The sequence below is a fragment of the Oncorhynchus kisutch genome, linkage group LG21, assembly GCF_002021735.2.
Source record: "Oncorhynchus kisutch isolate 150728-3 linkage group LG21, Okis_V2, whole genome shotgun sequence".
Classification (NCBI taxonomy): Eukaryota; Metazoa; Chordata; class Actinopteri; order Salmoniformes; family Salmonidae; genus Oncorhynchus; species Oncorhynchus kisutch.
The window spans coordinates 33,909,205-33,935,875 of NC_034194.2; the positions used below are offsets into that span (position 1 = coordinate 33,909,205).

At 41.8% G+C, this 26,671-nt stretch overlaps 1 protein-coding gene across 2 annotated transcripts in view; it reads right to left on the reverse strand.

Annotated features, from left to right (window-relative positions):
• Positions 1–3,271: 3,271 nt before the first annotated feature.
• The window catches only part of LOC109866435 (phospholipase B1, membrane-associated), a 29,400-nt gene continuing 6,000 nt past the window's right edge, over positions 3,272–26,671 (reverse strand). For both annotated transcript variants that reach the window (XM_031800081.1, XM_020455118.2), the window contains exons 5-42: positions 24,099–24,180; positions 23,958–24,009; positions 23,778–23,855; positions 23,592–23,657; positions 23,443–23,501; positions 23,074–23,149; positions 22,189–22,299; positions 21,992–22,057; positions 21,802–21,873; positions 20,540–20,614; positions 20,353–20,413; positions 20,102–20,160; positions 19,841–19,920; positions 19,641–19,684; positions 17,894–18,002; positions 17,662–17,713; positions 16,930–17,010; positions 16,714–16,779; positions 16,394–16,500; positions 15,947–16,028; positions 15,721–15,825; positions 15,491–15,586; positions 13,858–13,929; positions 13,570–13,647; positions 13,045–13,105; positions 10,480–10,538; positions 10,261–10,328; positions 9,835–9,878; positions 9,214–9,316; positions 8,971–9,022; positions 8,621–8,701; positions 8,440–8,505; positions 8,126–8,220; positions 7,916–7,997; positions 5,747–5,851; positions 5,549–5,644; positions 4,116–4,190; positions 3,272–3,895 (exon numbers count right to left, since the gene is read on the reverse strand). In XM_031800081.1, the coding sequence (XP_031655941.1) occupies positions 3,629–3,895; positions 4,116–4,190; positions 5,549–5,644; positions 5,747–5,851; positions 7,916–7,997; positions 8,126–8,220; positions 8,440–8,505; positions 8,621–8,701; positions 8,971–9,022; positions 9,214–9,316; positions 9,835–9,878; positions 10,261–10,328; positions 10,480–10,538; positions 13,045–13,105; positions 13,570–13,647; positions 13,858–13,929; positions 15,491–15,586; positions 15,721–15,825; positions 15,947–16,028; positions 16,394–16,500; positions 16,714–16,779; positions 16,930–17,010; positions 17,662–17,713; positions 17,894–18,002; positions 19,641–19,684; positions 19,841–19,920; positions 20,102–20,160; positions 20,353–20,413; positions 20,540–20,614; positions 21,802–21,873; positions 21,992–22,057; positions 22,189–22,299; positions 23,074–23,149; positions 23,443–23,501; positions 23,592–23,657; positions 23,778–23,855; positions 23,958–24,009; positions 24,099–24,180 (3,083 nt within the window). In that variant the 3' untranslated portion in view covers positions 3,272–3,628. The remainder of the gene's footprint in view (positions 3,896–4,115; positions 4,191–5,548; positions 5,645–5,746; positions 5,852–7,915; positions 7,998–8,125; positions 8,221–8,439; positions 8,506–8,620; positions 8,702–8,970; positions 9,023–9,213; positions 9,317–9,834; positions 9,879–10,260; positions 10,329–10,479; positions 10,539–13,044; positions 13,106–13,569; positions 13,648–13,857; positions 13,930–15,490; positions 15,587–15,720; positions 15,826–15,946; positions 16,029–16,393; positions 16,501–16,713; positions 16,780–16,929; positions 17,011–17,661; positions 17,714–17,893; positions 18,003–19,640; positions 19,685–19,840; positions 19,921–20,101; positions 20,161–20,352; positions 20,414–20,539; positions 20,615–21,801; positions 21,874–21,991; positions 22,058–22,188; positions 22,300–23,073; positions 23,150–23,442; positions 23,502–23,591; positions 23,658–23,777; positions 23,856–23,957; positions 24,010–24,098; positions 24,181–26,671) is intronic.

The window sequence follows — 26,671 nt, forward strand, 5'->3', positions numbered from 1 at the left end:
GTTGCCCAGGCCGTGTGTTTGGGATCATTGTCATGCTGAAAGACTCCGCCACGTTTCATCTTCAATGCCCATGCTGATGAAAGGAGGTTTTCACTCAAAATCTCACGATACATGGCCCCATTCATTCTTTCCTTTACACTGATCAGTCGTCCTGGTCTCTTTGCAGAAAAACAGCCCCAAAGCATGATGTTTCCACCCCCATGCTTCACAGTAAGTATGGTGTTCTTTGGATGCAACTCAGCATTCTTTGTCCTCCAAACACAACGAGTTGAGTTTTTACCAAAAAGTTAGATTTTGGTTTCATCTGACCATATGACATTCTCCCAATCTTCTTCTGGATCATCCAAATGCTCTCTAGCAAACTTCAGACGGGCCTGGAGATGTACTGGCTTAAGCAGGGGGACACGTCTGACACTGCAGGATTTGAGTCCCTGGCGGCGTAGTGTGTTACTGATGGTAGGCTTTGTTACTTTGGTCCCAGCTCTCTGCAGGTCATTCACTAGGTCCCCCCGTGTGGTTCTGGGATTTTTGCTCACCGTTCTTGTGATCATTTTGACCCCACGGGGTGAGATCTTGCGTGGAGCCCCAGATCGAGGGAGATTATCAGTGGTCTTGTATGTCTTCCATTTCCTAATAATTGCTCCCACAGTTGATTTCTTCAAACCAAGCTGCTTACCTATTGCAGATTCAATCTTCCCAACCTGGTGCAGGTCTACAATTTTGTTTCTGGTGTCCTTTGACAGCTCTTTGGTCTTGGCCATAGTGGAGTTTGGAGTGTGACTGTTTGAGGTCGTAGACAGGTGTCTTTTATACTGATAACAAGTTCAAACAGGTGCCATTAATACAGGTAACGAGTGGAGGAATGAGGAGCCTCTTAAAGAACAAGTTACAGGTCTGTGAGAGCCAGAAATCTTGCTTGTTTTTAGGTGACCAAATACTTATTTTCCACCATAATTTGCAAATAAATTCATTAAAAATCCTACAATGTGATTTTCTGATTTTCTTTTCTCATTTTGTCTGTCATAGTTGAAGTGTACCTATGATGAAAATTGCAGGCCTCTCTCATCTTTTTAAGTGGGAGAACTTGCACAATTGGTGGCTGACTAAATACTTTTTTGCCCCACTGTTTATGGGGCTTTGGTGACAAAATGGATGGCACTGTGATAGAATACATCCAATTTGCTGAGTCGAGTGTTGGAGGCTATTTTGTAAATGACATCGCCAAAGTCAAGGATCGGTAGGATAGTCAGTTTTACGAGGGTATGTTTGGCAGCATGAGTGAAGGATGATTTGTTGCAAAATAGGAAGCCGATTCTAGATTTAATATTGGATTGGAGATGCTTAATGTGAGTCTGGAAGGAGAGTTTACAGTCTAATCAGACACCTATGTATTTGTTGTTGTTCACATATTCTAAGTCAGAACCATCCAGAGTAGTGATGCTAAACGGGCTGGCGGGTGCGGGCAGCGATCGGTTGAACAGCATGCATTTAGTTTTACTTGCATTTAAGAGCAGTTGGAGGCCACGGAAGGCGAGTTGTATGGCATTGAAGCTTGTCTGGAGGTTAGTTTACACAGTGTCCAAAGAAGGGCCAGAAGAATACAGAACGGTGTCGTCTGCGTAGAGGTGGATCAGAGAATCACCAGCAGCAAGAGCGACATCATTGATGTATACAGAGAAAAGAGTTGGCCCGAGAATTGAACCCTGTGGCACCCCCATAGAGACTGCCAGAGGTCCAGACAAAAGGCCCTCCAATTTGACACACTGAACTCTATCTGAGAAGTAGTTGGTGAACCAGGCGAAGCAGTCATTTGAGAAACCAAGGCTGTTAAGTCTGCTAATAAAGAATGTGGCGATTGACAGTCGAAAGCCTTGGCCAGGTCGATGAATACGGCTGCACAGTATTGTATTTTATCGATGGCGGCTATGATATCGTTTAGGATCTTGAGCGTGCTGAGGTGCACCCATGGCCAGCTCGGAAACCAGATTGCATAGCGGAGAAGGTATGGTGGGATTCGCAATGGTCGGTAATCTGTTTGTTAACTTGGCTTTCGAAGACTTTAGAATGGCAGGGTAGGATAGATATAGGTTTGTAACAGTTTGGGTCTAGAGTGTCACCCCCTTTGAAGAGGGGGATGACCGCGGCAGCTTTCCAATCTTTAGGGATCTCAAACGATATGAAAGAGCGGTTGAACAGGCTGGTAATAGGGGTTGCAACAATTTCGGCGGATAATTTTAGATGGAGAAGGTCCAGATTGTCTAGCCCAGCTGATTTGTAGGGGTCCAGGTTTTGCAGCTCTTTCAGAACATCAGCTATCTGGATTTGGGTGAAGGAGAACTGGGGGAGGCTTGGGCAAGTTGCTGTGGGGAGTGCAGAGCTGCTGACTGGGGTAGGGGTAGCCAGGTGGAAAGCATGGCCAGCCGTAGAAAAATGCTTATTGAAATTCTCAATTATCACAGATTTATCAGTGGTGACAGTGTTTCCTAGCCTCAGTGCAGTGGGCAGCTGGGAGGAGGTGCTCTTATTCTCCATGGACTTTAGTGTCCCAGAACTTTTTGGAGTTTGTACTACAGGATGCAAATTTCTGTTTTAAAAAGCTAGCCTTTGCTTTCCTAACTGCCTGTGTATATTGGTTCCTAACTTCCCTGAAAAGTTGCATATCGCAGGGGCTATTCGATGGTAATGCAGTACACGGCAACACCGTTTATTTAGGTTCAGTCTTTTGGCAAAGATTTGTAACCACTAACCAGCTAACTAGATTTGGTATTTGTATGTGATCGAACAAAGCCTTTTGCTTGTTTCTTTACCTTATATGGAAGCTGACCTGCTTGATGACACAGTAAATTCAAAGTTAACAACATAATTCGGTGATATAACCAGTCCATTACTTTTATTGTGACCCTCATATCACTACCACAGATACGGATAACTTTCCCTTTTGCATGTGGCTCTGTCAAATATTAAAATGGTGAGACCACTGAGGTATAATAAGAAGGGGTGAGACTACTTGTGTCCCCTCAATGAAATAACCACCCTAGCCCCCTCCATGACAATGGTTTGTTCCTATTTCTATTGCAATACGCTTGGTTTACATTGACCTCATCCTGGTAATTCGTAGGGGTTCACCTGAAGCAATTGAAATACCCGATGACATATTTTCTGAAAATGTATTGGTTTTGGTTAATACTAAGCTATTGTCCATGTCACGTAAATGATTTGTATACTGTATTTTCACACTCAGACCTTTTGGAATAGAATCTCTACAAGAAAGTATTTATTTATCGGTTGCTGAATGGAATGTTCATCAACAATGTTTATTGTTTAAATACAAAGGAATATGGTACATTCTTAGGAAATGCAAGGTGTACAAATCACACCTTATTCATAGGAAGAAAATATGCCATAACCCATGTGTATTTACAAAACAATTAGCACATCTATTACATACTTTATATAAAATATGTTTGTTTGATACAGTGCTATCCACTCGTGTGTGTGTGTGTGTGTGTGTGTGTGTGTGTGTGTGTGTGTGTGTGTGTGTGTGTGTGTGTGTGTGTGTGTGTATGCATGTGTGTGCGTGTGTATTCAAGCCTTTGTGACCATCTCCAAACTCCCTCTCAGAATATCATTAGAAACCAGTTCCTTTCATCTCAATCAATCCCTCTACCATTTTCCTCTTACTCTGACGTTCTCTGCAGGACATAAATAGCCAGGTGACTCCCCAGCCGATCAGTAAGCCGGTGATACCAAGCACCACGGGCACCCACACAGGCATGGAGGAGTCACACTGTGCCACAGGGTTTGGGGTGGTGGTGCCAGGGTTTGGGACAGGTGAGGTGGGGGTTACAGGTGGGCTTGGGAGGCTATTGACCTTAGTGAAGATGAAGGGTTGATCCTAAAGAAGAGAGAAAATGTCAGATTAAGGGAAACTAACATGAGAATAGATCTTGTTCTGCTACATTGTAAGAAGTAGCTTTCAGTAGGTGACATAACTGCTGCTCAACCAACACACTCAACAACCCACATGCACTGTCGAGACTGACTTACTGATTGCCATTTCAGCAAACAGCTGACCAAAATGTTCCATAATAAAGGTTGTGTTCATGTTAACATACCTCAAAAGGACAGTTGATTTTGGTGCGGTCGTATGTGAAGTTGTTGTAGACCTGCTTCCTGCCCACCGGCTCCAACTGTAAAAACAAAACATTACAGCTGTCAGGCCACAAACCTACATAAACATGAAATACTATGGCCATAGCTCATGTGTTGTAACCTACATAAACATGAAATACTATGGCCATAGCTCATGTGTTGTAACCTACATAAACATGAAATACTATGGCCATAGCTCATGTGTTGTAACCTACATAAACATGATATACTATGGCCATAGCTCATGTTGTCACGAACCCCGCTTCCTGAGTCTGTGTTTTCCTGTGTTTCTGTCCTGGAGTGTGTTTCCGGTGTCCTGGAACGCACCCTGTCTGGTTGCCGGGCAGATTAGCTTGTTGGGAGATCGATGTTCACCCGCACCTGTATCCCATCAGTAATCTGCACACCTGTCCTGATCATCACCTCTCCCCTTCAAAAGCTCTGACCTGACATCCATTCCCTGCCGGATCGTTAGCCATGAACAGTATGTTGTGCCATAGTATCAGCCTCAAGTTGGATAGAATTTGTTTTGTTGTTTTGTACGTCTTGCTTGCCTTCAACTTACCTCCGTTTGTTCTGTCTTCAGTTACTCACCCGGATCATTTACCCCATTCCCGCCTGGTCATCGGAGGATTCCGCTTCCCCATTGGATCCACCTATTTACTCCCATCAACTCACCACCGCTGCCCGCTACGCCACCTGGATGTATCTACCCACTCACATTCACTTGTAAATAAATACTCACCTTCTTCCTACTCTCCTTGTCCTGGTCTGCTTCTGGGTTCGATTTTGAAGAAACGTGACACGTGTTGTAACCTACATAAACATGATATACTATGGCCATAGCTCATGTGTTGTAACCTACATAAACATGAAATACAATGGCCATAGCTCATGTGTTCTAACCTACATAAACATGAAATACTATGGTCATAGCTCATGTGTTGTGACCTACATAAACATGAAATACTATGGTCATAGCTCATGTGTTGTGACCTACATAAACATGAAATACTATGGTCATAGCTCATGTGTTGTGACCTACATAAACATGAAATACTATGGTCATAGCTCATGTGTTGTGACCTACATAAACATGAAATACTATGGCCATAGCTCATGTGTTGTGAGTTATGTCTCAGAGTGTACTCTATGCAGCCTGGTCCCAGAAATGTGGGTGCTGTCTTGACAACGACCATAGGAGTTGGCAATGCAACAAGTGTTGAATTTCATGTTGTATAATCACACAAAATCTGATTAGTTCCATTCCTGACATTAGTGTACATTCCTTTTCTTGTTGTAAGTGCCCTTTTTAATGTCGCACACTTCCTTCTCCTTTTGCATTCCCCAACAAACAGATCTGGGACTGGACTACTCTCTAAGTGACTGTCCTCACCATGTTGTTCCAGAGAGCGATGGCCATCTCAGCGTGTGCTCGCTCACTGATGTGGAAACAGTCCACCGAGAAGAAACTCAAGTCAGGCTTCCCATCCTGTGGAGACAAGAGAACAGTGTCAATGTGTGTGTGTGTGTCTTTGCTTGCACGTACGTGTGTGCATGTGTGCGTGTGTGTGTGCAGTTAAACCACACTCACCCCAATGAAAGGGACAAAGGCGTTTCGGAAGTAGGGTTGTACGACGACAGTGAAGTCCTCTCGCCCATCATAGTGCCCCCCAGAGACCAGTCGCTCAGTCTCCATCTGGACAGAAGCACAGAGAGAGTAGAGCGAACAAAGAGAGAATGTTAAGTATTGTAGAGTTACACTAGATTGATCTGATCACATTGAATGCCTGTATCTTTACCTGTAGAACTCATGTATATGTGAGTAACACACTTTACTCCACACATTGGAACATTGGCCAAGACCTTACATACCAGTAACACATGACAATTCCTTATAGAGTTAAAATCCCAGTTGTTCAGAATGGTAGTTCAGACCCAGTTGAAGCTGCTGAGGGGAGGACGGCTCATAATAAGTGGTGGAACGGAGTAAATGGAATGGCATCAAACACATGGAAACCATGTGGAATGTATTTAAAACCATTCCACTCCAGCCATTACCAGTTCTGTCCTACTATCCAGGTCTGTACCCAAACAATACGAACTTCTACTTTTAAAAATCCATCTTTCCACAAACAAGTCTCTCACCGTTGCCACTTGCATCAATAAGAGACATTACTGTGCAGCCGTATTCATCGACCTGGCCAAGGCATTCGACTCTGTCAATCACCACATTCTTATTGGCAGACTCAACAGCCTTGGTTTCTCAAATGATTGCCTCACCTGGTTCACCAACTACTTCTCTGATAGAGTTCAGTGTGTCAAATCGGAGGGGGGCCTGTTGTCCGGATTTCTGGCAGTCTATATGGGGGTGCCACAGGGTTAAATTCTCAGGCCGACTCTCTTCTCTGTATACATCAATGATGTTGCTCTTGCTGCTGGTGATTCTCTGATCCACCTCTACACAGATGACACCATTCTGTATACCTCTGGCCTTTCTTTGGACACTTTGTTAACTAACCTCCAGATGAGCTTCAATACCATACAACTCTCCTTCCGTGGCCTCCAACTGCTCTTAAATGCAAGTAAAACTAAGTGCATGCTCTTCAACCGATCGCTGCCTGCACCTGCCCGCCCGTCCAGCGTCACTACTCTGGACGGTTCTGACTTAGAATATGTGGACAACTACAAATACCTAGGTGTCTGGTTAGACTGTAAACTCTCCTTCCAGACTTAAATTAAGCATCTCCAATCCAAAATTAAATCTAGAATCGGCTTCCTATTTCACAACAAGCATCCTTCGCTCATGCTGCCAAACATACCCTCGTAAAACTGACCATCCTACCGATCCTCGACTTTGGCGATGTCATTTACAAAATAGCCCCCAACACTCTACTCAATAAATTGGATGCAGTCTATCACAGTGCCATCCGTTTTGTCACCAAAGCCCCATATACTACCCACCACTGCGACCTGTACGGTTTCGTTGGCTGGCCCTCGCTTCATACTCGTCGCCAAACCCACTGGCTCCAGGTCATCTACAAGTCTCTGCTAGGTAAAGCCCCGCCTTATCTCATCTCACTGGTCACCATAGCAGCACCCACCCGTAGCACGCGCTCCAGCAGGTATATCTCACTGGTCACCCCCAAAGCCAACACCTCCTTTGGACGCCTTTCCTTCCAGTTCTCTGCTGCCAATGACTGGAACGAACTGCAAAAATCACTGAAGCTGGAGACTCATATCTCCCTCACTAGCTTTAAGCACCAGCTGTCAGAACATCTCACAGATCACTGCACCTGTACATAGCCCATCTGTGAAAAGCCCACCCAACTACCTCATCCCCATACTGTATTTATTTATTTATCTTGCTCCTTTGCATCCCAATATCTCTACTTGCACATACATCTTCTGCACATCTCCCATTCCAGTGTTTAATTGCTATATTGTAATTACTTCGCCCCCATGGCCTATTTATTGCCTTACCTCCCTTATCCTACCTCATATGCGCACACTGTATATAGACTTTTTCTTCTGTATTATTGACTGTATGTTTGTTTACTCCTTGTGTAACTCTGTGTTGTTGTATGTGTCGAACTGCTTTGCTTTATCTTGGCCAGGTCGCAGTTGTAAATGAGAACTTGTTCTCAACTAGCCTACATGGTTAAATAAAGGTGAAATATATATATATATTTTTTTAATGAGCCCGTCCTCCCCAATTAACGTGCCACCAACCTCCTGTGTTCAGACCCTGTTCTGCCCTTACCTGGTATTCCTGGTTGATCCGATTGACCTCTGTAAGCTCAGGAGAGTTCTCTTCAGGGTTGAAAAAGCAGGGGCAAGCATTTCTGTGCATAACAAAGACACTTGAACGGAAAACATTCACTAATGCTGTGAATATACATATTCTACAGGCATATGATGCAGTGGGTGGAGCTACCGTCTTCGTAGGGAAATGGGGAGTTTTCATACAAACCTCTGCATAAGGGTGCAGACCAGAGCATCCTTAGTCACTCTCCTCAATGGATCCATCTCCAGAACCTCGACAACATTGACCATTACCCTCGGTACCTTAGAGAGAGATGGAGGGAGATGGCATGATATTTGGCTTAAGATCTTAAAATTCTGAAAATGATTCTGAACACCACGCCTTCCATCACTATCAGGTGCTTCTACACCTGCATTGCTTGCTGTTTGGGGTTTTAGGCTGGGTTTCTGTACAGCACTTTGAGATATCAGCTGATGTACGAAGGGCTATATAAATACATTTGATTTGATTTGATCACTAACCTCTTTGTACAGCATGTCCAAGCTCAACATCAGATTCTCACTGTAGTTCTTGGGTGTAAGGTTGTTCTGTGTAAAGTAGAGCATAAATAACACTTTTTTAAACACTATTTTTGGACACTACCACTATTAAAATGATAATAATTGTCCACTGTATGTTTGACTTTAAGATAAGAATACATACCTGGTCCATGCAATAATCACAAAGATCTCTGGCACCAACGAATAAGGTCACTAGCTTCCAATCATGTTCAAAATGCACCTTCTGTGTGCGTGTAAAGAGGGAGACAATGACAAGAGAGACATACTGTAGCTATAGATGATCATACACTCATAATACAACAATATGTCATTATCCTTAGAAACTGAGTCCAATATTCAACACAGTGATAGAGTCATGGAAGAGGCTTGCATCCCAAACGGCACCCTGTCCCCTATGTAGTGCACTACTTTTGACCAGGGCCCATAGAGCTCTGGTCAAAAGTAGTGCACTATGTAGGGAATAGGTGCCAATGGGGCATAGACCAGTCTCACCTCGTCATCTTTCATGGCCTTGATGAGAGCTTGGACTTGGGCTGGGATCTCACTAGAAGAGACAAAGAAACATTTGCTTTAGTGTTTATTATGCCTTTGTTCAAATGAGAAGACAGGACAGGAGAAACTGATGGGGAGGTGATGATACTTTAAAAAAAAGAGGATTGGAAATAGTGTTACTGGAAAAAGAGGACAGTGAGTGGATGAGGGCACAGAGAGGTCTAATCTTATCTCTCTACTCACAAGGCCTTGGCTCCAGGCACCGCCATGTTGAAGCCACTATTCTGCAGGAAGCCCTGACCCTTGGAGAAGCCATAGAGGGAAGGGTTGAATTTCTTCAGGATGTCTGAGAGAGAGAGAGATAAAAAAAAACTAGAGTTGGAAAATAAGCAGACGTTTCATTATCAAATGGTCCATTTTAGCTTTATTACAGAGAGAGCGCTGCCAGCTGGATGAACCATGTTTCCTCTATGCAAGGAGGCTGCACTCCAGAGGAATGTCATGAGATCATATGCTGAGACTGCCATCTTATGGATGTATCTGTAAATGCTGAAAATCTACAAAATCATTTGCACTGGGTATTCATTCACAGGAGGTTGCTGACGGGAGAACAGCTCTTAATAATGTCCAGAACAGAGCAAAAACATGTATTTGATACCATTCCACTAATTCCGCTCCAGTCATTAACATGAGCCCGTTCTCCCCAATTAAGGTGCCACCAACCTCCTATGTATTCATTGCAGCCTTTCTCCAACAATTTTACAGAAATAGTCATATGTGAAGTTATGGCTCATTTGGATAAGTTTGATGGGCAGATAAGATGAGCCAATAGGATGAGAGAGACAAGAGAAAATAGTGACTCACTTGGTAGTGTGGTGACAGTGTCCAAGGCCTGATCTCCTCCGATGCTGCAGAAATACACACACATTTAGTCCATTTCCCTGTTGACCAGTGTTCAAACAATCTGGCAGTATCAATGTGCTCTGCAAGTGGTCCATAACATGTATGCTGTGCATTTGGACTATGTTGGTGCATGATTTATTACAGAATGTATGTACAGTACTTTCTCATAGCAAAGGGTCTGAATACTTATGTAAATAAGGTTTTTCTGTTTTATTTTTAATATATTTGCCAAAATGTCTAAAGACCTGTTTTTGCATTGTCATTATGGGCATTTATGTGTGTAGATTTATGAGGGGGAAAAACAATAATACATTTTAGAATATGCCTGTAACGTAACAACATTTGGAAAAAGTCAAGGGGTCTGAATACTTTCCAAATACACTGTACCTCCATGACACTCCTTTGTACTGCGTGTTGAGCTGCAACACATTCTTTGCCTTGGCTCCAACTGCTGCCTGCAAACAGATGACAACAAAGGCACATGAACAACCCACCATGTAAAGAATATGTCCTCTCAGCACAAAGGATAATATAAAAGTCTGACAGGCAAGTTTTGTTCTACACGCACACATGCACGGATGCACGCACATGCATACACACACTTACCGTGTTTGAGTCTCCCAGTGCTGCCACCACCTTGATGTCTCCTGGTCGCAGCTTATGAACTGGGGACAGAGGCACGAATTGATCAATAAACACAAATACACTCCACTTCCCATAGTCCATAATGTTACAACATAGTTATCATACACTGCTATCATTTGTTGGGTTTTGACACCTATCTCAGACATGTAGTGTGATTGGACACCCATCTCAGACATGTAGTGTGATTGGACACCCATCTCAGACATGTAGTGTGATTGGACACCCATCTCAGACATGTAGTGTGATTGGACACTTATCTCAGACATGTAGTGTGATTGGACACCCATCTCAGACATGTTGTGTGATTGGACACCCATCTCAGACATGTAGTGTGATTGGACACCCATCTCAGACATGTAGTGTGATTGGACACTTATCTCAGACATGTAGTGTGATTGGACACCCATCTCAGACATGTTGTGTGATTGGACAGTTATGTATAGAGGCTGCTGTCTTTTTCATAGACTTGAAATCACTGGTCACTTTAAAAAACAGAACACTAGTCACTGTAATAATATTTACATATCTTGCACTACTCATCTCATGTGTATATACTGTATTCTATACTATTCTAATGTATCTTAGTCTATGCCGCTATGACATTGCTCGTCAATATATTTATATATTCTTAATAACATTCCTTTACTTTGTGTGTATTGGCTATATGTTGTGAAATTGTTAGATATTACTTGTTACAAACATTTGAAGTCAGAAGTTTACATACACCTTAGCCAAATACATTTAAACTCAGTTCTTCCACAATTCCTGACATTTAATCCAAGTAAAAATTCCCTGTCTTAGGTCAGTTAGGATCACCACTTTATTTTAAGAATGTGAAATGTCAGAATAATAGTGGAGAGAATGATTTATTTCAGCTTTTATATCTATCATCACATTCCCAGTGGGTCAGAAGTTTACATACACTCAATATGTATTTGGTAGCATTGCCTTTAAATTATTTAACTTGGGTCAAACGTTTCGGGTAGCCTTCCACAAGCTTCCCACAATAAGTTGGGTGAATTTTGGCCCATTCCTCCTGACAAAGCTGGTGTAACTGAGTCTGGTTTGTAGGCCTCCTTGCTCACACACGCTTTTTCAGTTCTGCCCACACATTTTCTAGAGGTTTGAGGTCAGGGCTTTGTGATGGCCACTCCAATGCCTTGACTTTGTTGTCCTTAAGCCATTTTGCCACAACTTTGGAAGTATGCTTGGGGTCATTGTCCATTTGGAAGAATCATTTGCGACCAAGCTTTAACTTCCTGACTGATGTCTTGAGATGTTACTTCAATATATCCACATAATTTCCATGCTCATTATGCCATCTATTTTGTGCACCAATCCCTCCTGCAGCAAAGCACCCCCACAACATTATGCTGCCACCCCATACTTCATGGTTGGGATGGTGTTCTTCAGCTTGCAAGCTTCCCCCTTTTTCCTTCAAACAAAATGATGGTCATTATGGCCAGTTCTATTTTTGTTTCATCAGACCAGAGAACATTTCTACAAAAAGTACGATCTTTGTCCCCATGTGCAGTTGCAAACCATAGTCTTGCTTTTTTTATGCCGGTTTTGGAGCAGTGGCTTCTTCCTTGCTGAGTGGCCTTTCAAGTTATGTCAACATAGGACTCGTTTTACTATGGATATAGATACTTTTGCACCGGTTTCCTCCAGCATCTTCACAAGGTCCTTTGCTGTTGTTCTGGGATTGATTTGCACTTTTCGCACCAAAGTACATTCATCTCTAGGAGACAGAACGAGTCTCCTTCCTGAGCGGTATGATGGCTGCGTGGTCCCATGGTGTTTATACTTGCGTACTATTGTTTGTACAGATGAACGTGGTACCTTCAGGCGTTTGGAAATTGCTCCCAAGGATGAACCAGACATGTGGAGGTCTACACATTTTTTTTCTGAGGTCTTGGCTGATTTCTTTTGATTTTCCCATGATGTCAAGCCAAGAGGCAGGTAGGCCTTGAAATACATCCACAGGTACACCTCCAATTCACTCAAATTATTTAAATTGCCTATCAGAAGCTTCTAAAGCCATGACATCATTTTCTGGAATTTTCCAAGTTGTTTAAAGGCACAGTCAACTTAGTATATGCAAACTTCTGACCCACTGGAATTGTGATACAGTGAATTATAAGTGAAATAATCTGTCTGTAAACAGTTATTGGCAAAATGACTTGTGTCATGCACGAAGTAGATGTCCTAACCGACTTGCCAAAACTATAGTTTGTGAACAAGAAATTTGTGGAGTGGTTGAAAAAGGAGTTTTAATGACTCCAACCTAAGTGTATGTAAACTTCCGACTTCAACTGTATTACTGCACTGTTGGAGCTAGAAACACAAGCATTTCACTAAACCCGCAATAACATCTGCTAAACATGTGTATGTGACCAATACCATTTGATCTGATTGGTCTGGTAAGGGGGTTGGACAAATGTATGCAACCAGGTCATTGGCCTTCCCTTAGCTATGCACTTCCTCTTATGAAACCTTGTCATCTCTTAACACACTCACTCTCACCTGATGTAGGCACAGAGGTGGATGGAGCCAAGACCACACAAGAGAAGTCACTTCCCCAGCTCTGGGAGGGAGGGAGGGAGGGAGGGAGGGAGGGAGGGAGGGAGGGAGGGAGGGAGGGAGGGAGGGAGGGAGGGAGGGAGGGAGGGAGGGAGGTCAAAGTGAGACAGTATTTTAACACATTTCCATCATCAATGCCACCATACCTAAATTAATGATGAACACAGATCAATGCCACCATACCTAAATTAATGATGAACACAGATCAATGCCACCATACCTAAATTAATGATGAACACAGATCAATGCCACCATACCTAAATTAATGATGAACACAGATCAATGCCACCATACCTAAATTAATGATGAACACAGATCAATGCCACCATACCTAAATTAATGATGAACACAGTTATTTAATAACAGCTGTCATTATCCATTATCTCTTGAAAGTATTAGCCTGGTCCACCTTATCAACACATGTTTTACTAGAAGTCGCAAAGATTTGAACCTGGGTGGGTGGCCTACCGTGATTGGTGGAGGTGTTGGGGCGGGTTCCTCATAGGTGTAATTGCTGTTGACATAGGTCCGTACGAATGGTGAGGTCTTGGGGGAAGACAGAGATACATTTGCATAAGCTAAACATATAGTACTATCAACACTTTATATTCATTAACTGGCTTATGTTCTTATCGCACTCTTCTCTGTAAAAGAGTGACCGAAATATAGTCAGTTAATAGCATAAAGTGATGTGTAGACAACACAGTACTTCTGTAGTTGCTACAATTGTAAACATGTGGAGCCATAAGACTGTACCTTAGAGGGGCATTTCACAGGGATACCATCGTCAAAGTACAGTTTGACAGTCTTTTTGCCCAGAGGCTCCAGCTAAGGGAACACAAGAGCAAGAAGAATGATTTACTAACATCTCAGTAAATTCAAAAGAACTGGGGTGATGCTATGATATCCTGGATCAACTGAATATGTCATTTGTGTCCCTCAATGACAAAACACAGTATTCTGCTTTGGGTAGTAACAGTCAGAGCCATTTATACAGTATATATACACAGTATATATAATATATATATATATATATACACACACTACCGTTCAAAAGTTTCAGTATATATAATATATATATATATATACACACACTACCGTTCAAAAGTTTCAGTATATATAATATATATATATATATATACACACACTACCGTTCAAAAGTTTCAGTATGTCTATATATATATATATATATATATATATATATATATATATATATACACACACTACCATTCAAAAGTTTGGGATCACTTAGAAATGTCCTTGTTTTTGAAAGAAAAGCACATTTGTTGTCCATTAAAATAACATCAACTTGATCAGAAATACAGTGTAGACTTTGTTAATGTTGTAAATAACTATTGTAGCTGGAAACGGCAGATTTCTCATGGAATATCTACATAGGAGTACAGAGGCCCATTATCAGCAACCATCACTCCTGTGTTCCAATAGCACATTGTGTTAGTTAATCCAAGTTTATCATTTTAAAAGGCTAATTGATCATTAGAAAACACTTTTGCAATTATGTTAGCACAACTGAAAACTGTTGTTCTGTTTAAAGAATAAATACAATTGGCCTTCTTTAGACTAGTTGAGTATTCTGAGCATCAGCATGTGTGGCTCAAAATGGCCAGAAACAAATAACTTTCTCCCTGAAACTCATCAGTCTATTCTTGTTCTGAGAAATGAAGGCTTTTCCATTCGAGAAATTGCCAAGAAACTGAAGATCTCGTACAACGCTGTGTACTACTTCCTTCACAGAACAGAGCAAATTGGCTTTAACCAGAATAGAAAGAGAAGTGGGAGGCCCTGGTGCACAACTGAGCAAGTGCACAAGTACATTAGAGTGTCTAGTTTGAGAAACAGACACCTCACAAGTCCTCAACTGACAGCTTCATTAAATAGTACCCGCAAAACACAAGTCTCAACATCAACAGTGAAGAGGCGACTTCGGGATGCTGGTCTTCTAGACAAGGACATTTCTAAGTGACCCCAAACTTTTGAATGGTAGTATATATAAACACACACACACACACACACACACACACACACACACACACACACACACACACACACACACACACACACACACACACACACACACACATACATACATACATACATACATACATACATACATACATACATACATACATACATACATACATACATACATACATATACATACATACATACATACATACATACATACATACATACATACATACATACATACATACATACATACATACATACATACATACATACATACATACATACATACATACATACATACATACACTGTACATATATGACATGTCACATGTATTGATGACATGTCAGGCTCTATATAATTTATAGATGGATATATTGTGATAGTGTTATTGAGTCTCACCATGTTATTCCAGAGAGCGCGGGCTATCAGAGTATGGGTCTTCTGACTGAGATGGAAGCAGTCAGGACTGAAGTAAGTACGGTCTGGACGTCCATTCTGTGGGTGAGACAGAGGGGACAGTTTGAGTGTGTGTGTGTAATGCCATGAAAGGGCATTGGAATCACACAGATTGATCAGTTAACCTGTTGTTGATTCACAGTCAAGAGGAGTGACAATGCAGTGTGCCTAACCTCCGTCTGGGGAACGATGATGTCTCGTAGGAAAGGCTGCAGGACCACCGTGAAGTTGTTATGAGTGTCGTACCGTCCTGACTCCACAAGCTCATGCAGTCCTCGCTGAAAGAGGTTAGTTTGTTTTTGTTATTGGTAATTCATCATCATGCACTATAGTATTTACCATAGAGTCAAGTATAATATTGTGGTCCCACATGCACTGCAGAATTAGTCTTTGCCATACCTGATAATCTCTGTTCAGACCATTGAGTTGACGAAGTGCTTCAGAACCCTCCTTTGGCGAGATGACACAGGGACACAGAATACTATAGGAGAGACACAAGATCAGGTGTTATTGATCTTCATTTCAGAGATCAGGTGTTATTGATCTTCATTTCAGAGATCAGGTGTTATTGATCTTCATTTCAGAGATCAGGTGTTATTGATCTTCATTTCAGAGATCAGGTGTTATTGATCTTCATTTCAGAGATCAGGTGTTGGCACATTGGCACATTTCCCTGCATATGGCAAACATATGAAAGTGGTGGGTTGATGAGGAGGATTATAGATAGGCTGCATCTAGATTCAAAGTGTGCACTTGCACATTCCCCATCATGGATTTTACAATGGTGAAAACTCCTTCCAGCAAATGCTCTAGTTAGATTCTACACCTGCAGGGACGGACAATTACTTGACAAGCCAGGTAGGGCACTTGAGATCTGCATTTAAGTCTGTGTGCATCTGTCTCAGGACGGGGATGTAGAGTGGCTCAACCAGATTGACCAGGGCTCTAGGGACCTTTGAGGGGGAGAAGGAGAGAGACCGAGAGAAAGAGAGAGACCGAGAGAAAGAGAGAGAGAGAGAGAGAGAGAGAGAGAGAACGTTTTTCAAGTTGAAAAAAGTAATTGAAAACAGAGGAAAGCTTGTGCTATCTGATCTGATCTGTAAATGCAAGAAGGTGGAAAAGGGACAGATTCAGAGAAAACACTGTGACACGCCTTCAGCTCCTACCTGTTTATGAAGGTAATCCAGAGACTCACGAATGTGTCGCACATAGTTCTCAGTGGAATAAACCAGCTGTGGGGCAATAACAGGTAGTGACAGTCAGAGCAATGGAACATGCACATCCAGTACAGTATCACTGCAGACAGAGTTGTTAGAGAAGTCCACGATACAGAATTTGCGTCGCATTGTATTGTATCGTATACACATCGTATTGGTACTCACAGAGCTGTAGCAGTAGTCACACATGTCATTGCCTCCAATGAACAAAGTGATCACTTTCCAGTCTTCTTGGAAATTAACAAGCTGTGTAAGGGGACATGTTCAGATAATATAAACGTGTGTATTATATCAATCTATGTGTGGTAGACAGTGGTGTTAAGTACAAATACTTTAAAGTACTACTTAAGTCGTTTTTTGGGGTATCTGTACTTTACTTGACTATTTATTTATTTAACTTTTATGTCACTACATTCCTAAAGGAAATAATGTACTTTTTACTCTATACATTTTGCCTGACACCCAAAATTACTCATTAGAATGTTGAATGCTTAGGAGGACAGGAAAATGGTCCAATTCACACACTTATCAAGAGAACACGTGGTCATCCCAACTACCTCTGATCTGGCAGATTCACGAAACACAAATGCATTGTTTGTAAATCATGTTTGAGTGTTACAATGTACCCCTGGCTATCCGTAAATTTTAAAATCAAGAAAATGTATTTATACTTTTACTTTTGCTTTCGATACGTAAGTATATTTTAGTAATTACATTTACTTTTGAAGTATATTTAGAACCAAATACTTTTAGACTTTTACTCAAGTAGTATTTTACTGGGTGACTTTCACTTTTACTTGAGTACATTTCTATTAAGGTATGTATACTTTTACTCAAGTATGACAATTGGGTACTTTTCCCACCAAGATTCAAATATAATTCAGGATAGTCTCTAACCGAGTCATTCTTCATCCTGGCCACCAATGCTCGCACTTGTTCTGGTATGTCTCTTCAAAACAAACACAGACAATCCAACATCACCATTCAGCAAATAAAAACAAAATAAACTATTCAATATAAAATCTATTCAGTACATTTTCAGTAAAACCTATTCAGTAAAATATAGTCAGTCAGTGAGGCAGGTATGTCTGGATAGAAAATGATCAAATGGATGGGTGATGAGACTTACTTGGCTTTTCCCCCGGCCACAGCCTGGTTGAGGAAGGCCTGAGGGGTGTGCTCTTTTCCTTTGCCCACTGAGAAGCCGGTCAGGGAGGGGTTAAACTCACGCAGGATATCTGAGCAGCAACACAAAAGAAAATGACACATCAGTCCAACCTGGATACATTGATCTGGGTAGCCCACATTGAACCACTAAAACCAGAAGCCATGGATTACAAGCAACATCCGCACTGAGATAAAGGGTAGAGCTGCCGCTTTCAAGGAGCGGGACTCTAACCCGGAAGCTTATAAGAAATCCCGCTATGCCCTCCGACGAACCATCAAACAGACAAAGTGTCAATACAGGACTAAGATCAAATTGTATTACACCGGCTCTGACGCTCGTCCCGATGTGGCAGGGCTTGCAAACTGTTACAGACTACAAAGGGAAGCACAGCCACGAGCTGCCCAGTGACATGAACCTACCAGACAAGCTAAATAACTTCTATGCACGCTTTGAGGCAAGTAACACTGAAACATGCATGAGAGCACCAGCCGTTCCAGACTACTGTATGATCACGCTCTCCATAGCCGATGTAAGTAAGACCTTTCAACAGGTCAACATTCACATTCGCAGGACCAGACGGATTACCAGGGCGTGTACTCAGAGCATGCGCTGACCAACTGGCAAGTGTCTTCACTGACATTTTCAACATCTCCCTGACTGAGTTTGTAATACCAAACATGTTTCAATCAGACCAACATAGTCCCTGTGCCCAAGAACACTAAGGTAACCTGCCTAAATGACTACCGACCCATAGCACTCACTTCTGTAGCGATGAAGTGCTTTGAAAGGCTGGTCATGGCTCACATCAACACCATTATCCCAGAAACCCTAGACCCACTCCAATTTGCATACCGCCCCAAACAGCTGAACGATCGGGAGCATCACTGCCTGGTATAGCAACCGCTCAGCCTTTCGACTGCAAGGTACTACAGAGGGTAGTACGTACGGCCCAGTACATCACTGGGGCCAAGCTTCCTGCCATCCAGGACCTCTATGTCAGGGGGTGTCAGAGGAAGGCCATAAAAATTGTCCAAGACTCCAGCCACCCTAGTCGTAGACTGTTCTCTCTGCTACTGCACAGCAAGCGGTACCGGAACACCAAGTCGAGGTCCAAAAGGCTTCTTAACAGCTTCTACCCCCAAGCCATAAGACTCCTGAACAGCTAATCAAAGGGCTACCCAGACCCCTCTTTTACGCTGCTGCTACTCTCTGTTAATAATCTATGCATAGTCACTTTACCTACTTTACCTGTACAGTACATACTAACACAATTACCTCAACTAACTGGGCCCCAGCACATTGACTCACTGTATCGGTTCCCCCTGTATATAGCCTCGCTTGTTATTTTAATGCTGCTATTTAATTATTTGTCACTTTTATTTTTTTTAAATTACTTAACACTTTTTTTTTCTTCTTTTTTCTGAACTTCTTAAAGCATGTTTGGTTAAGGGCTTGTAAGTAAGCATTTCACCATAAGATCTACAACTGTTGTATTCGGCGCATGTGACTAATAAAATGTGATTTGATTTGATAATGATACACATAGGAGAACAGTATTTTACTTACTTATTGTACATGTGTAAATGTGAATTCCAGCATTTGATCAATATTTTGGCTACATTTTGGTAACATTTTGGCAACAATTTGGCTACATGAGCAGCCTGATAACTAAAACAAGATGACAGCGTTAAAAGAAAAGGACACTCACTGGGAAGAGTGGTGACAGTGGTGAGGTTCTCGTCTCCACCGACACTGAGAAACACAAAGACAGAATATAGACTGGTTAGGGATGCCAACCATATAGATTAGTGTTCACCTCTCCCAGGTAACACACAGCACAGAAAGATGAACTGACATTGACACTCCACTCTGAACTATTGTTTTATTACAGGGGTGATAAGGACCCACCTCCATGATAAACCCCGGTACTGCGTCGTAACATCCAGTAAGTTGTTAACACTGGATCCCGATCCGACACCGTTGCCCGCCTGCCGACCAGTCAAAGAGAGTGTTATGGAGATAGCAATAGCGTGAGTTTAATAATACAGATAGAAATCACATATGATAAGTGACAGCCCTACAACTGGGTAATGTAGATTAGCTCACAGTATGTAAAGTAACTCAATCATGTACTACAGATAAAAGGTAAACAAGGAGTAGGTGACTTACTGTCAGAGAGTCTCCCACTGCAGCTACGACTTTGATATCGCCAGGCCGAAGGGCGTGAACTGTGAATGCATAGAAGATGGATCAGGTGATGAGAATGGCGTAAGGCAAACTTTATCCAGGTAGCCCTATCAGAAACCTGTTAACACCTACCTGTCCTTTCTCGAAAAGTTTAATGTTCCATAACTCAGTAAGATCATTTCAACAAATAACTCTAAAAGCTGTATACTGTATATTGAGAGGATTCATCTTACCTGAGGTGGGTGTGGAGTTGGAAGGGCTATGGTCCTCGCAGGGCATATGAGTGCCCATGATCTGATGACAAGACACGCAGAGGACATCCAGAGTCATTACCATGTATAATGTGTACACAGACACCACAATGTGCAGCGCCCTACAGTACATCAGCTGTGATCAACAGGCCTGACAACAATAACTCACAGGGTCGAAAAGAGGAGAGAGCTCATTGGTGTGATCTGAGGGAGAGTTCCGCTCTGTTCTCAAGAAAGGCCGGTCCTATTGGAGAGAGGGGGGGAGAGAGAAAGAGTGAGACAGAGAGAGATAAAGAGAGACAGAGAGAAGGACAGATGAATGTATAGAGGGTGGAAGATGAGGATCAGTAGGGTTAAATCATATCATTGACTGGGTGGTTTGAGCCCTGAATTCTGATTGGCTGACAGCCATGGTATATCAAACGGGTATGACAAAACATGCATTTTTACTGCTCTAATTATGCTTGTAAACAGTTTATAATAGCAATAAGGCACCCCGGGGGTTTGTGGTATATGGACAATATACCACGGCTAAGGACTGTTTCCAGGCACTCCGTGTCGCGCCTAAGAACAGCCCTTAGCCGTGGTATATTGGCCAAATACCACACACCCCCGGCCTTATTGCTTAATCATACTATATTGTGTGTTGAGACGTTCATCTAGAGTAGCTCGCTGTAATGGGAATATTTAAGATGAATAAAGTTTATATTTAATTTAGTGATCAACACAATGTTTAGCATATTTGGAATTTCTGTAATACACATACTTGCCATTGTTCTATTTGTAAAACTCAAGGTGCAGGTTGATGGTCACTAGACTTGTTATGCATTATTATCATATCTGATGATAGTGGTTGACGCCAGACTGGAGGTACAAGGACCAAGGACACACTGATTATTCAGTGTTGTATCGATGGCATTCTATGAACACTTTATGATTCTGTAGCAGCTGACAAAGTCACTGTCCGTCAGGCTGGTGTTTATAGAACATCTGATTTGGATACAAAAGGCCCGTCTCCAAGAGGCCAGTTAGACATTTTCTCTGCATGTGTCTCCCTGTTACAACGTGTAATAAACCGGATAGATTTTTGATTGACTTGACAAACAACTGATCTCCTTTTTGTTCACCTGGAAATTCATATTACACTCAGGTTTACACTCATATACTGTATGTACATTCTATTCTATTAATCCCACAAATGTACTGTACGTGACAGATTTCAGGACTGGGTTCAAATAGTATTTGTTTTCTTTCAAATACCTTAGCTGCAGTTCATTGAGCTTGTCTAGTCCAATGGAACCAACGCATCATCCCCAAGTGCAAACCCCGCTCATCTGGCAGTCTAGACAGGCCCAGTTAAACGCTGAAAGTATTTGAATGAAAAACAACCCCGGGTCAGGTATGTGTTGGAGGCTTGCCGCACTCTCTCACCTCACTGGGGCATGGCACCGAGATGATCATATCATTGTTCTCCATGTTCTGCTGGCCTATGGTGGGCTGCAGCTGAAAAACAGAATACAAAAAACAGAGTCAATTCTCCTTTGTTTGCCTCAACTAGGACTGAGAGCAGAGACAATGCCACAGTGTGTTAGCAGCATGGGTAGTATATGGTGTGACTCACCAAGTTGGCCCACATCTGTACGGCTAGTTTGTCTGTGTGTAACGCACCCGCTCTGGGGGCAGCGCTCTGTACATAGATGAACATTTGTGTTACACACACACACACACACCAATAACAATTCAGCTCTGCATCACACAGTGAGAGAGTCACATTAATGTATAAAAAATTGGGGGAAGCTTCAATGGCTTGTCACTCACAATAAAGGAGGCTGGGTCTGCTGTGATGAAGGGGACATCCTGCAGTAGGACGGTGAAGTCATCTTTGTTGCTGTACCACTGCTTCTCCACCAGGTGTCGGTCAAGGGACTCCTACTGACCACCATGAAATAGAGTTAGGTAAAAATGAACTATGTACAATACACCTATTTAACTGAAATGTTGGTCCACTAAATCCACAGCAAGGAGAGATTAGTGTGCAACTTTATTTTTCACTTGTATAGTCCCCTGTACTACAACCTCTTCTGTTCATATGTTGTTTATTCTATTTTGCAGTATGTCCTGTAAGGAGTTTTTATGATACCATTTTTGATGGTTGAAATCAGACAATAAAATACAATCTAATCTTATCTTATTTATATGGGGACAACAGTATAAACAGGACATAGGTCAGGGACCGTCAACTAGATTCACCCGCGGGACGATTTTTTTATAAGAGGATAGTCGGTGGGCCAGAACATCGTTACAAATCATTTGTAGACTGCAATTTGATTGCAAGAATCACAAACAGATATAATATTTGACAAAAACATGATCATTTGAAATCTTGCTTAGATTTGTATACGATCACGTGTCTCTCTATTATGCGTGGGAATACTTGGGAACAGATTTCCAAAATTAAATTAACTGGGTTTTTTGGGGGGGGGGGGGGGGGGGGGGTAAGACATGATGTAAGACATGAATAATGTAAGACATTGATGATGTAAGACATAGATATAAGAAATTTATGGTGTAAGACATTGATGTTGTAAAACGGGTGATGTAAAACATATGTAAGACATTGACGATGTAAGACATTGATGATGCAAGACATTGATGATGCAAGACATTGATGATGCAAGACATTGATGATGCAAGACATTGAACCTGCAGGACTTGAGTGAGCATGGCCCTCAGCAGTCTGAGCTCCCATTCATGTATTTCCTCCATACATTGACACATCCTGTCAATAGACATATAAGCAATCAAACCAAACATCTAACAGCTAGTCACTATAGATTCACAGAATCGTTTAAAAATCCAGAAAATCGAATCAAATTATATTCGTTATGTACACAGTTCACAGCAGGTATAAAAGGTGCAGTGAAATGCTTGTGTGCTAGCACCCTCAACATAACAGTACAATAATCTATATAATTATTGCACTGCAATCAGTCAAATAAAATAAAAATAATAAACTCAGGGAATGAGTGCACTGACTGATTAAGAAGATATGCTATTGGTGGAGAGAATCACCTGTTCTGATGAACATATTCTCCATCCCACACTGCAACATTGACAATGGTCTGCTTCAACTGCAAATACATTATGAACAATCTTAATGATCACCTAAATTCATGTGCTGTAGCATCGCTAAGAGTGTCACACAAGTGTCCAAAACGCACCTGTGACTGCAGCACCTGCAGAGCAAGATCCACCTCCTGGACAGCAGCTGTGACAGTCTTGCTGAACTGCATAGACACAAACACACAACACTCGCTCAAAGGAATGCAGCTAATAACACTGTAGTGTCATGAAATGCAGACATTCAATTAAATCCAGACGTGTGAGGTGAGTGTTTGGCTAATGACCTGGTCATGACATAAACAGAGCTCATCCACCTGGACGAATAGCATCACCAGCTTCCAGTCTGCGTCTAGATCAATGGCCTATTAGAGAGAAGTACAAGACACAGTCAGAGATGAAAACCAGTACAGGGAGGCTGTTAGGACAATGTGTTGGGTTATGTAAAAGGAGAGATACTAGAATACCTGGTTCCTCCTGAGGGTGAGGGACAGTTCCTTTGCCTGCTCTACAAGAGCTCTGCAAATTAATGAAACATTGTCTGAAATACATTTTTTTCTTTCTTTCTTTCATGCTCTCACAGGGAGCTGAGTGTAGCTGTGGTTTACCTGTGCTGTGAGGATTCAGAATACAGATTTGTCTGACCAGGAAGACTCCTGGTCATTTCAGGGTTAAACATGGTCAGCAGCTCTGAAATGACAGAGAGAGGGGAGGACGTTGCTTGATTATTAGTGAAATCAACATTGTCATATGCACATTACTTAGCACTTTAGTATGGGGTGAAAAAAGCACTATTAGAAATGGCTAACAGGTTTTTACTATCAGCTAACTTTGACACACAGGTAGAGTTAGTTGGTTCCTTATACAATAAAATAAATGGATACACATGCAATCTGTTTGATCAGACAAGTATGGCATGTAGGGCTTTCTTGGTATTAACATACAGTAAGTACCATGTGAGTTGAGAGTACAGTATAATGCTCTATCGCATTCATCTTTATTAATGTCCTTTTTCTATTGTGTGAGAGGTACAATAGTCTTTATCTCTTCTGTGTGAAATGCTTTCTGTGGAAATTGTTGGCAGTAAAGTTACAATTTGGTGATTCTATCTTGGCTTATTGTTAGTGGTATCAGGGTTGGTCCTGATATCAGACCAATAACGATATCACACAGTAGTGGGAGGTTAACTTATATTAACCTCTTCTAAAACCAATTACTCTCAATGATACTAATTGATACTGCAGTAATCTACAATAACCTATTAGACAAGGAAGAGTGTTCAATAGTTACAGCAAGTTATATAAGAGCAGGCCTGACGCTCCCATTATCACAAGTAGGTAACTGAACTGATTTAATTTCCCTCCAAATGTACCCTCTTTTCAATGCTTTTATCCTTTTCAAGCACAATCATATCTTCGTTAAAAAGCCTAAATTATGTCTGGTCATAGATTATGTGGATGAAATTAAATAAACGTTCTACTTACATTTGAAGTCGGAAGTTTACATGCACTTAGGTTGGAGTCATTAAAACTCGTTTTTCAACCACTCCACAAATTTCTTGTTAACAAACTATAGTTTTTGGCAAGTTGGTTAGGACATCTACTTTGTGCATGACACAAGTAATTTTTCCAACAATTGTTTACAGATTATTTCACTTATAATTCACTGTATCACAATTACAGTGGGTCAGAAGTTTACATACACTAAATTGACTGTGCCTTTGTAGCGGTATTTATTAGAGAGGGGCAAAGAAAGATTTTGTTCGGGCGCCAGGCAGGTATTAACCATGCCGAAAGGAAAATAGTAGAATAGAGAGAGTACCACTACCAGACCCACACACATCAGCAGAAGAGACTGCCTAGAGTGTAAACAGTTTGGAAAATTCCAGAAAATTATGTCATGGCTTTAGAAGCATCTGATAGGCTAATTGACATCATTTAAGTCAATTGGAGGTGTACCTGTGGATGTATTTCAAGGCCTACCTTCAAACTCAGTGCCTCTTTGCTTGACATCATGGGAAAATCAAAGGAAACCTTCCAAGACCTCAGAAAAAAAAGTTGTAGACCTCCACAAGTCTGGTTCATCCTTGGGAGCAATTTCCAAATGCCTGAAGGTCCACGTTCATCTGTTCAAACAATAGTACGCAAGTATAAACCCCATGGGACCACGCAGCCGTCATACCGTTCAGGAAGGAAACTCATTCTGTCTCCTAGAGATGAACGTACTCTGGTGCAAATAGTGCAAATCAATCCCAGAACAACAGCAAAGGACCTTGTGAAGATGCTGGAGGAAACAGGTACAAAAGCATCTATATCCACAGTAAAATTAGTCCTATATCGACATCATCTGAAAGGCCACTCACCAAGGAAGAAGCCACTGCTTCAAAACCGCCATAAAAAAAAGCCAGACTACGGTTTGCAACTGTACATGGGGACAAAGATCATACTTTTTGGAGAAATGTCCTCTGGTCTGATGAAACAAAAATAAAACTGTTTGGCCATGATGACCATCGTTATGTTTGGAGGAAAAAGGGGGATGCTTGCAAGCCGTGAAGCAAGCGGGTGGTAGCATCATGTTGTGGGGGTGCTTTTCTGTAGGAGGGACTGGTGCACTTCACAAAATAGATGGAACATCTAAAGCTTGGTCGCAATGGGTCTTCAAAATGAACAATGACCCCAAGCATACTTCCAAAGTTGTGTAAAAATGGCTTAAGAACAACAAAGTCAAGGTATTGGAGAGGCCATCACAAAGCCCTGACCTAAATCCTATAGAACATTTGTGGGCAGAACTGAAAAAGCGTTTGTGAAGAAGGAGGCCTACAAACCTGACTCAGTTACATCAGCTCTGTCAGGAGGAATGGGCCAAAATTCACCCAACTTGCTGTGGGAAGCTTGTGGAAGGCTACTCGAAACGTTTGACCCAAGTTAAACAATTTAAAGGCAATGCAACCAAATACTAATTGAGTGTATGTAAACTTCTGACCCACTGGGAATGTGATGAAAGAAAGAAAAGCTGAAATAAATAATTCTCTCTACTATCATTCACTCTACTATTCTCTCTACTTCCGCGACGCATATAAGGCCCTCCCCCGCCCTCCTTTCGGAAAAGCTGAGCACGACTCCATTTTGTTGCTTCCAGCCTACAGACAGAAACTAAAACAAGAAGCTCCCGCGCTCAGGTC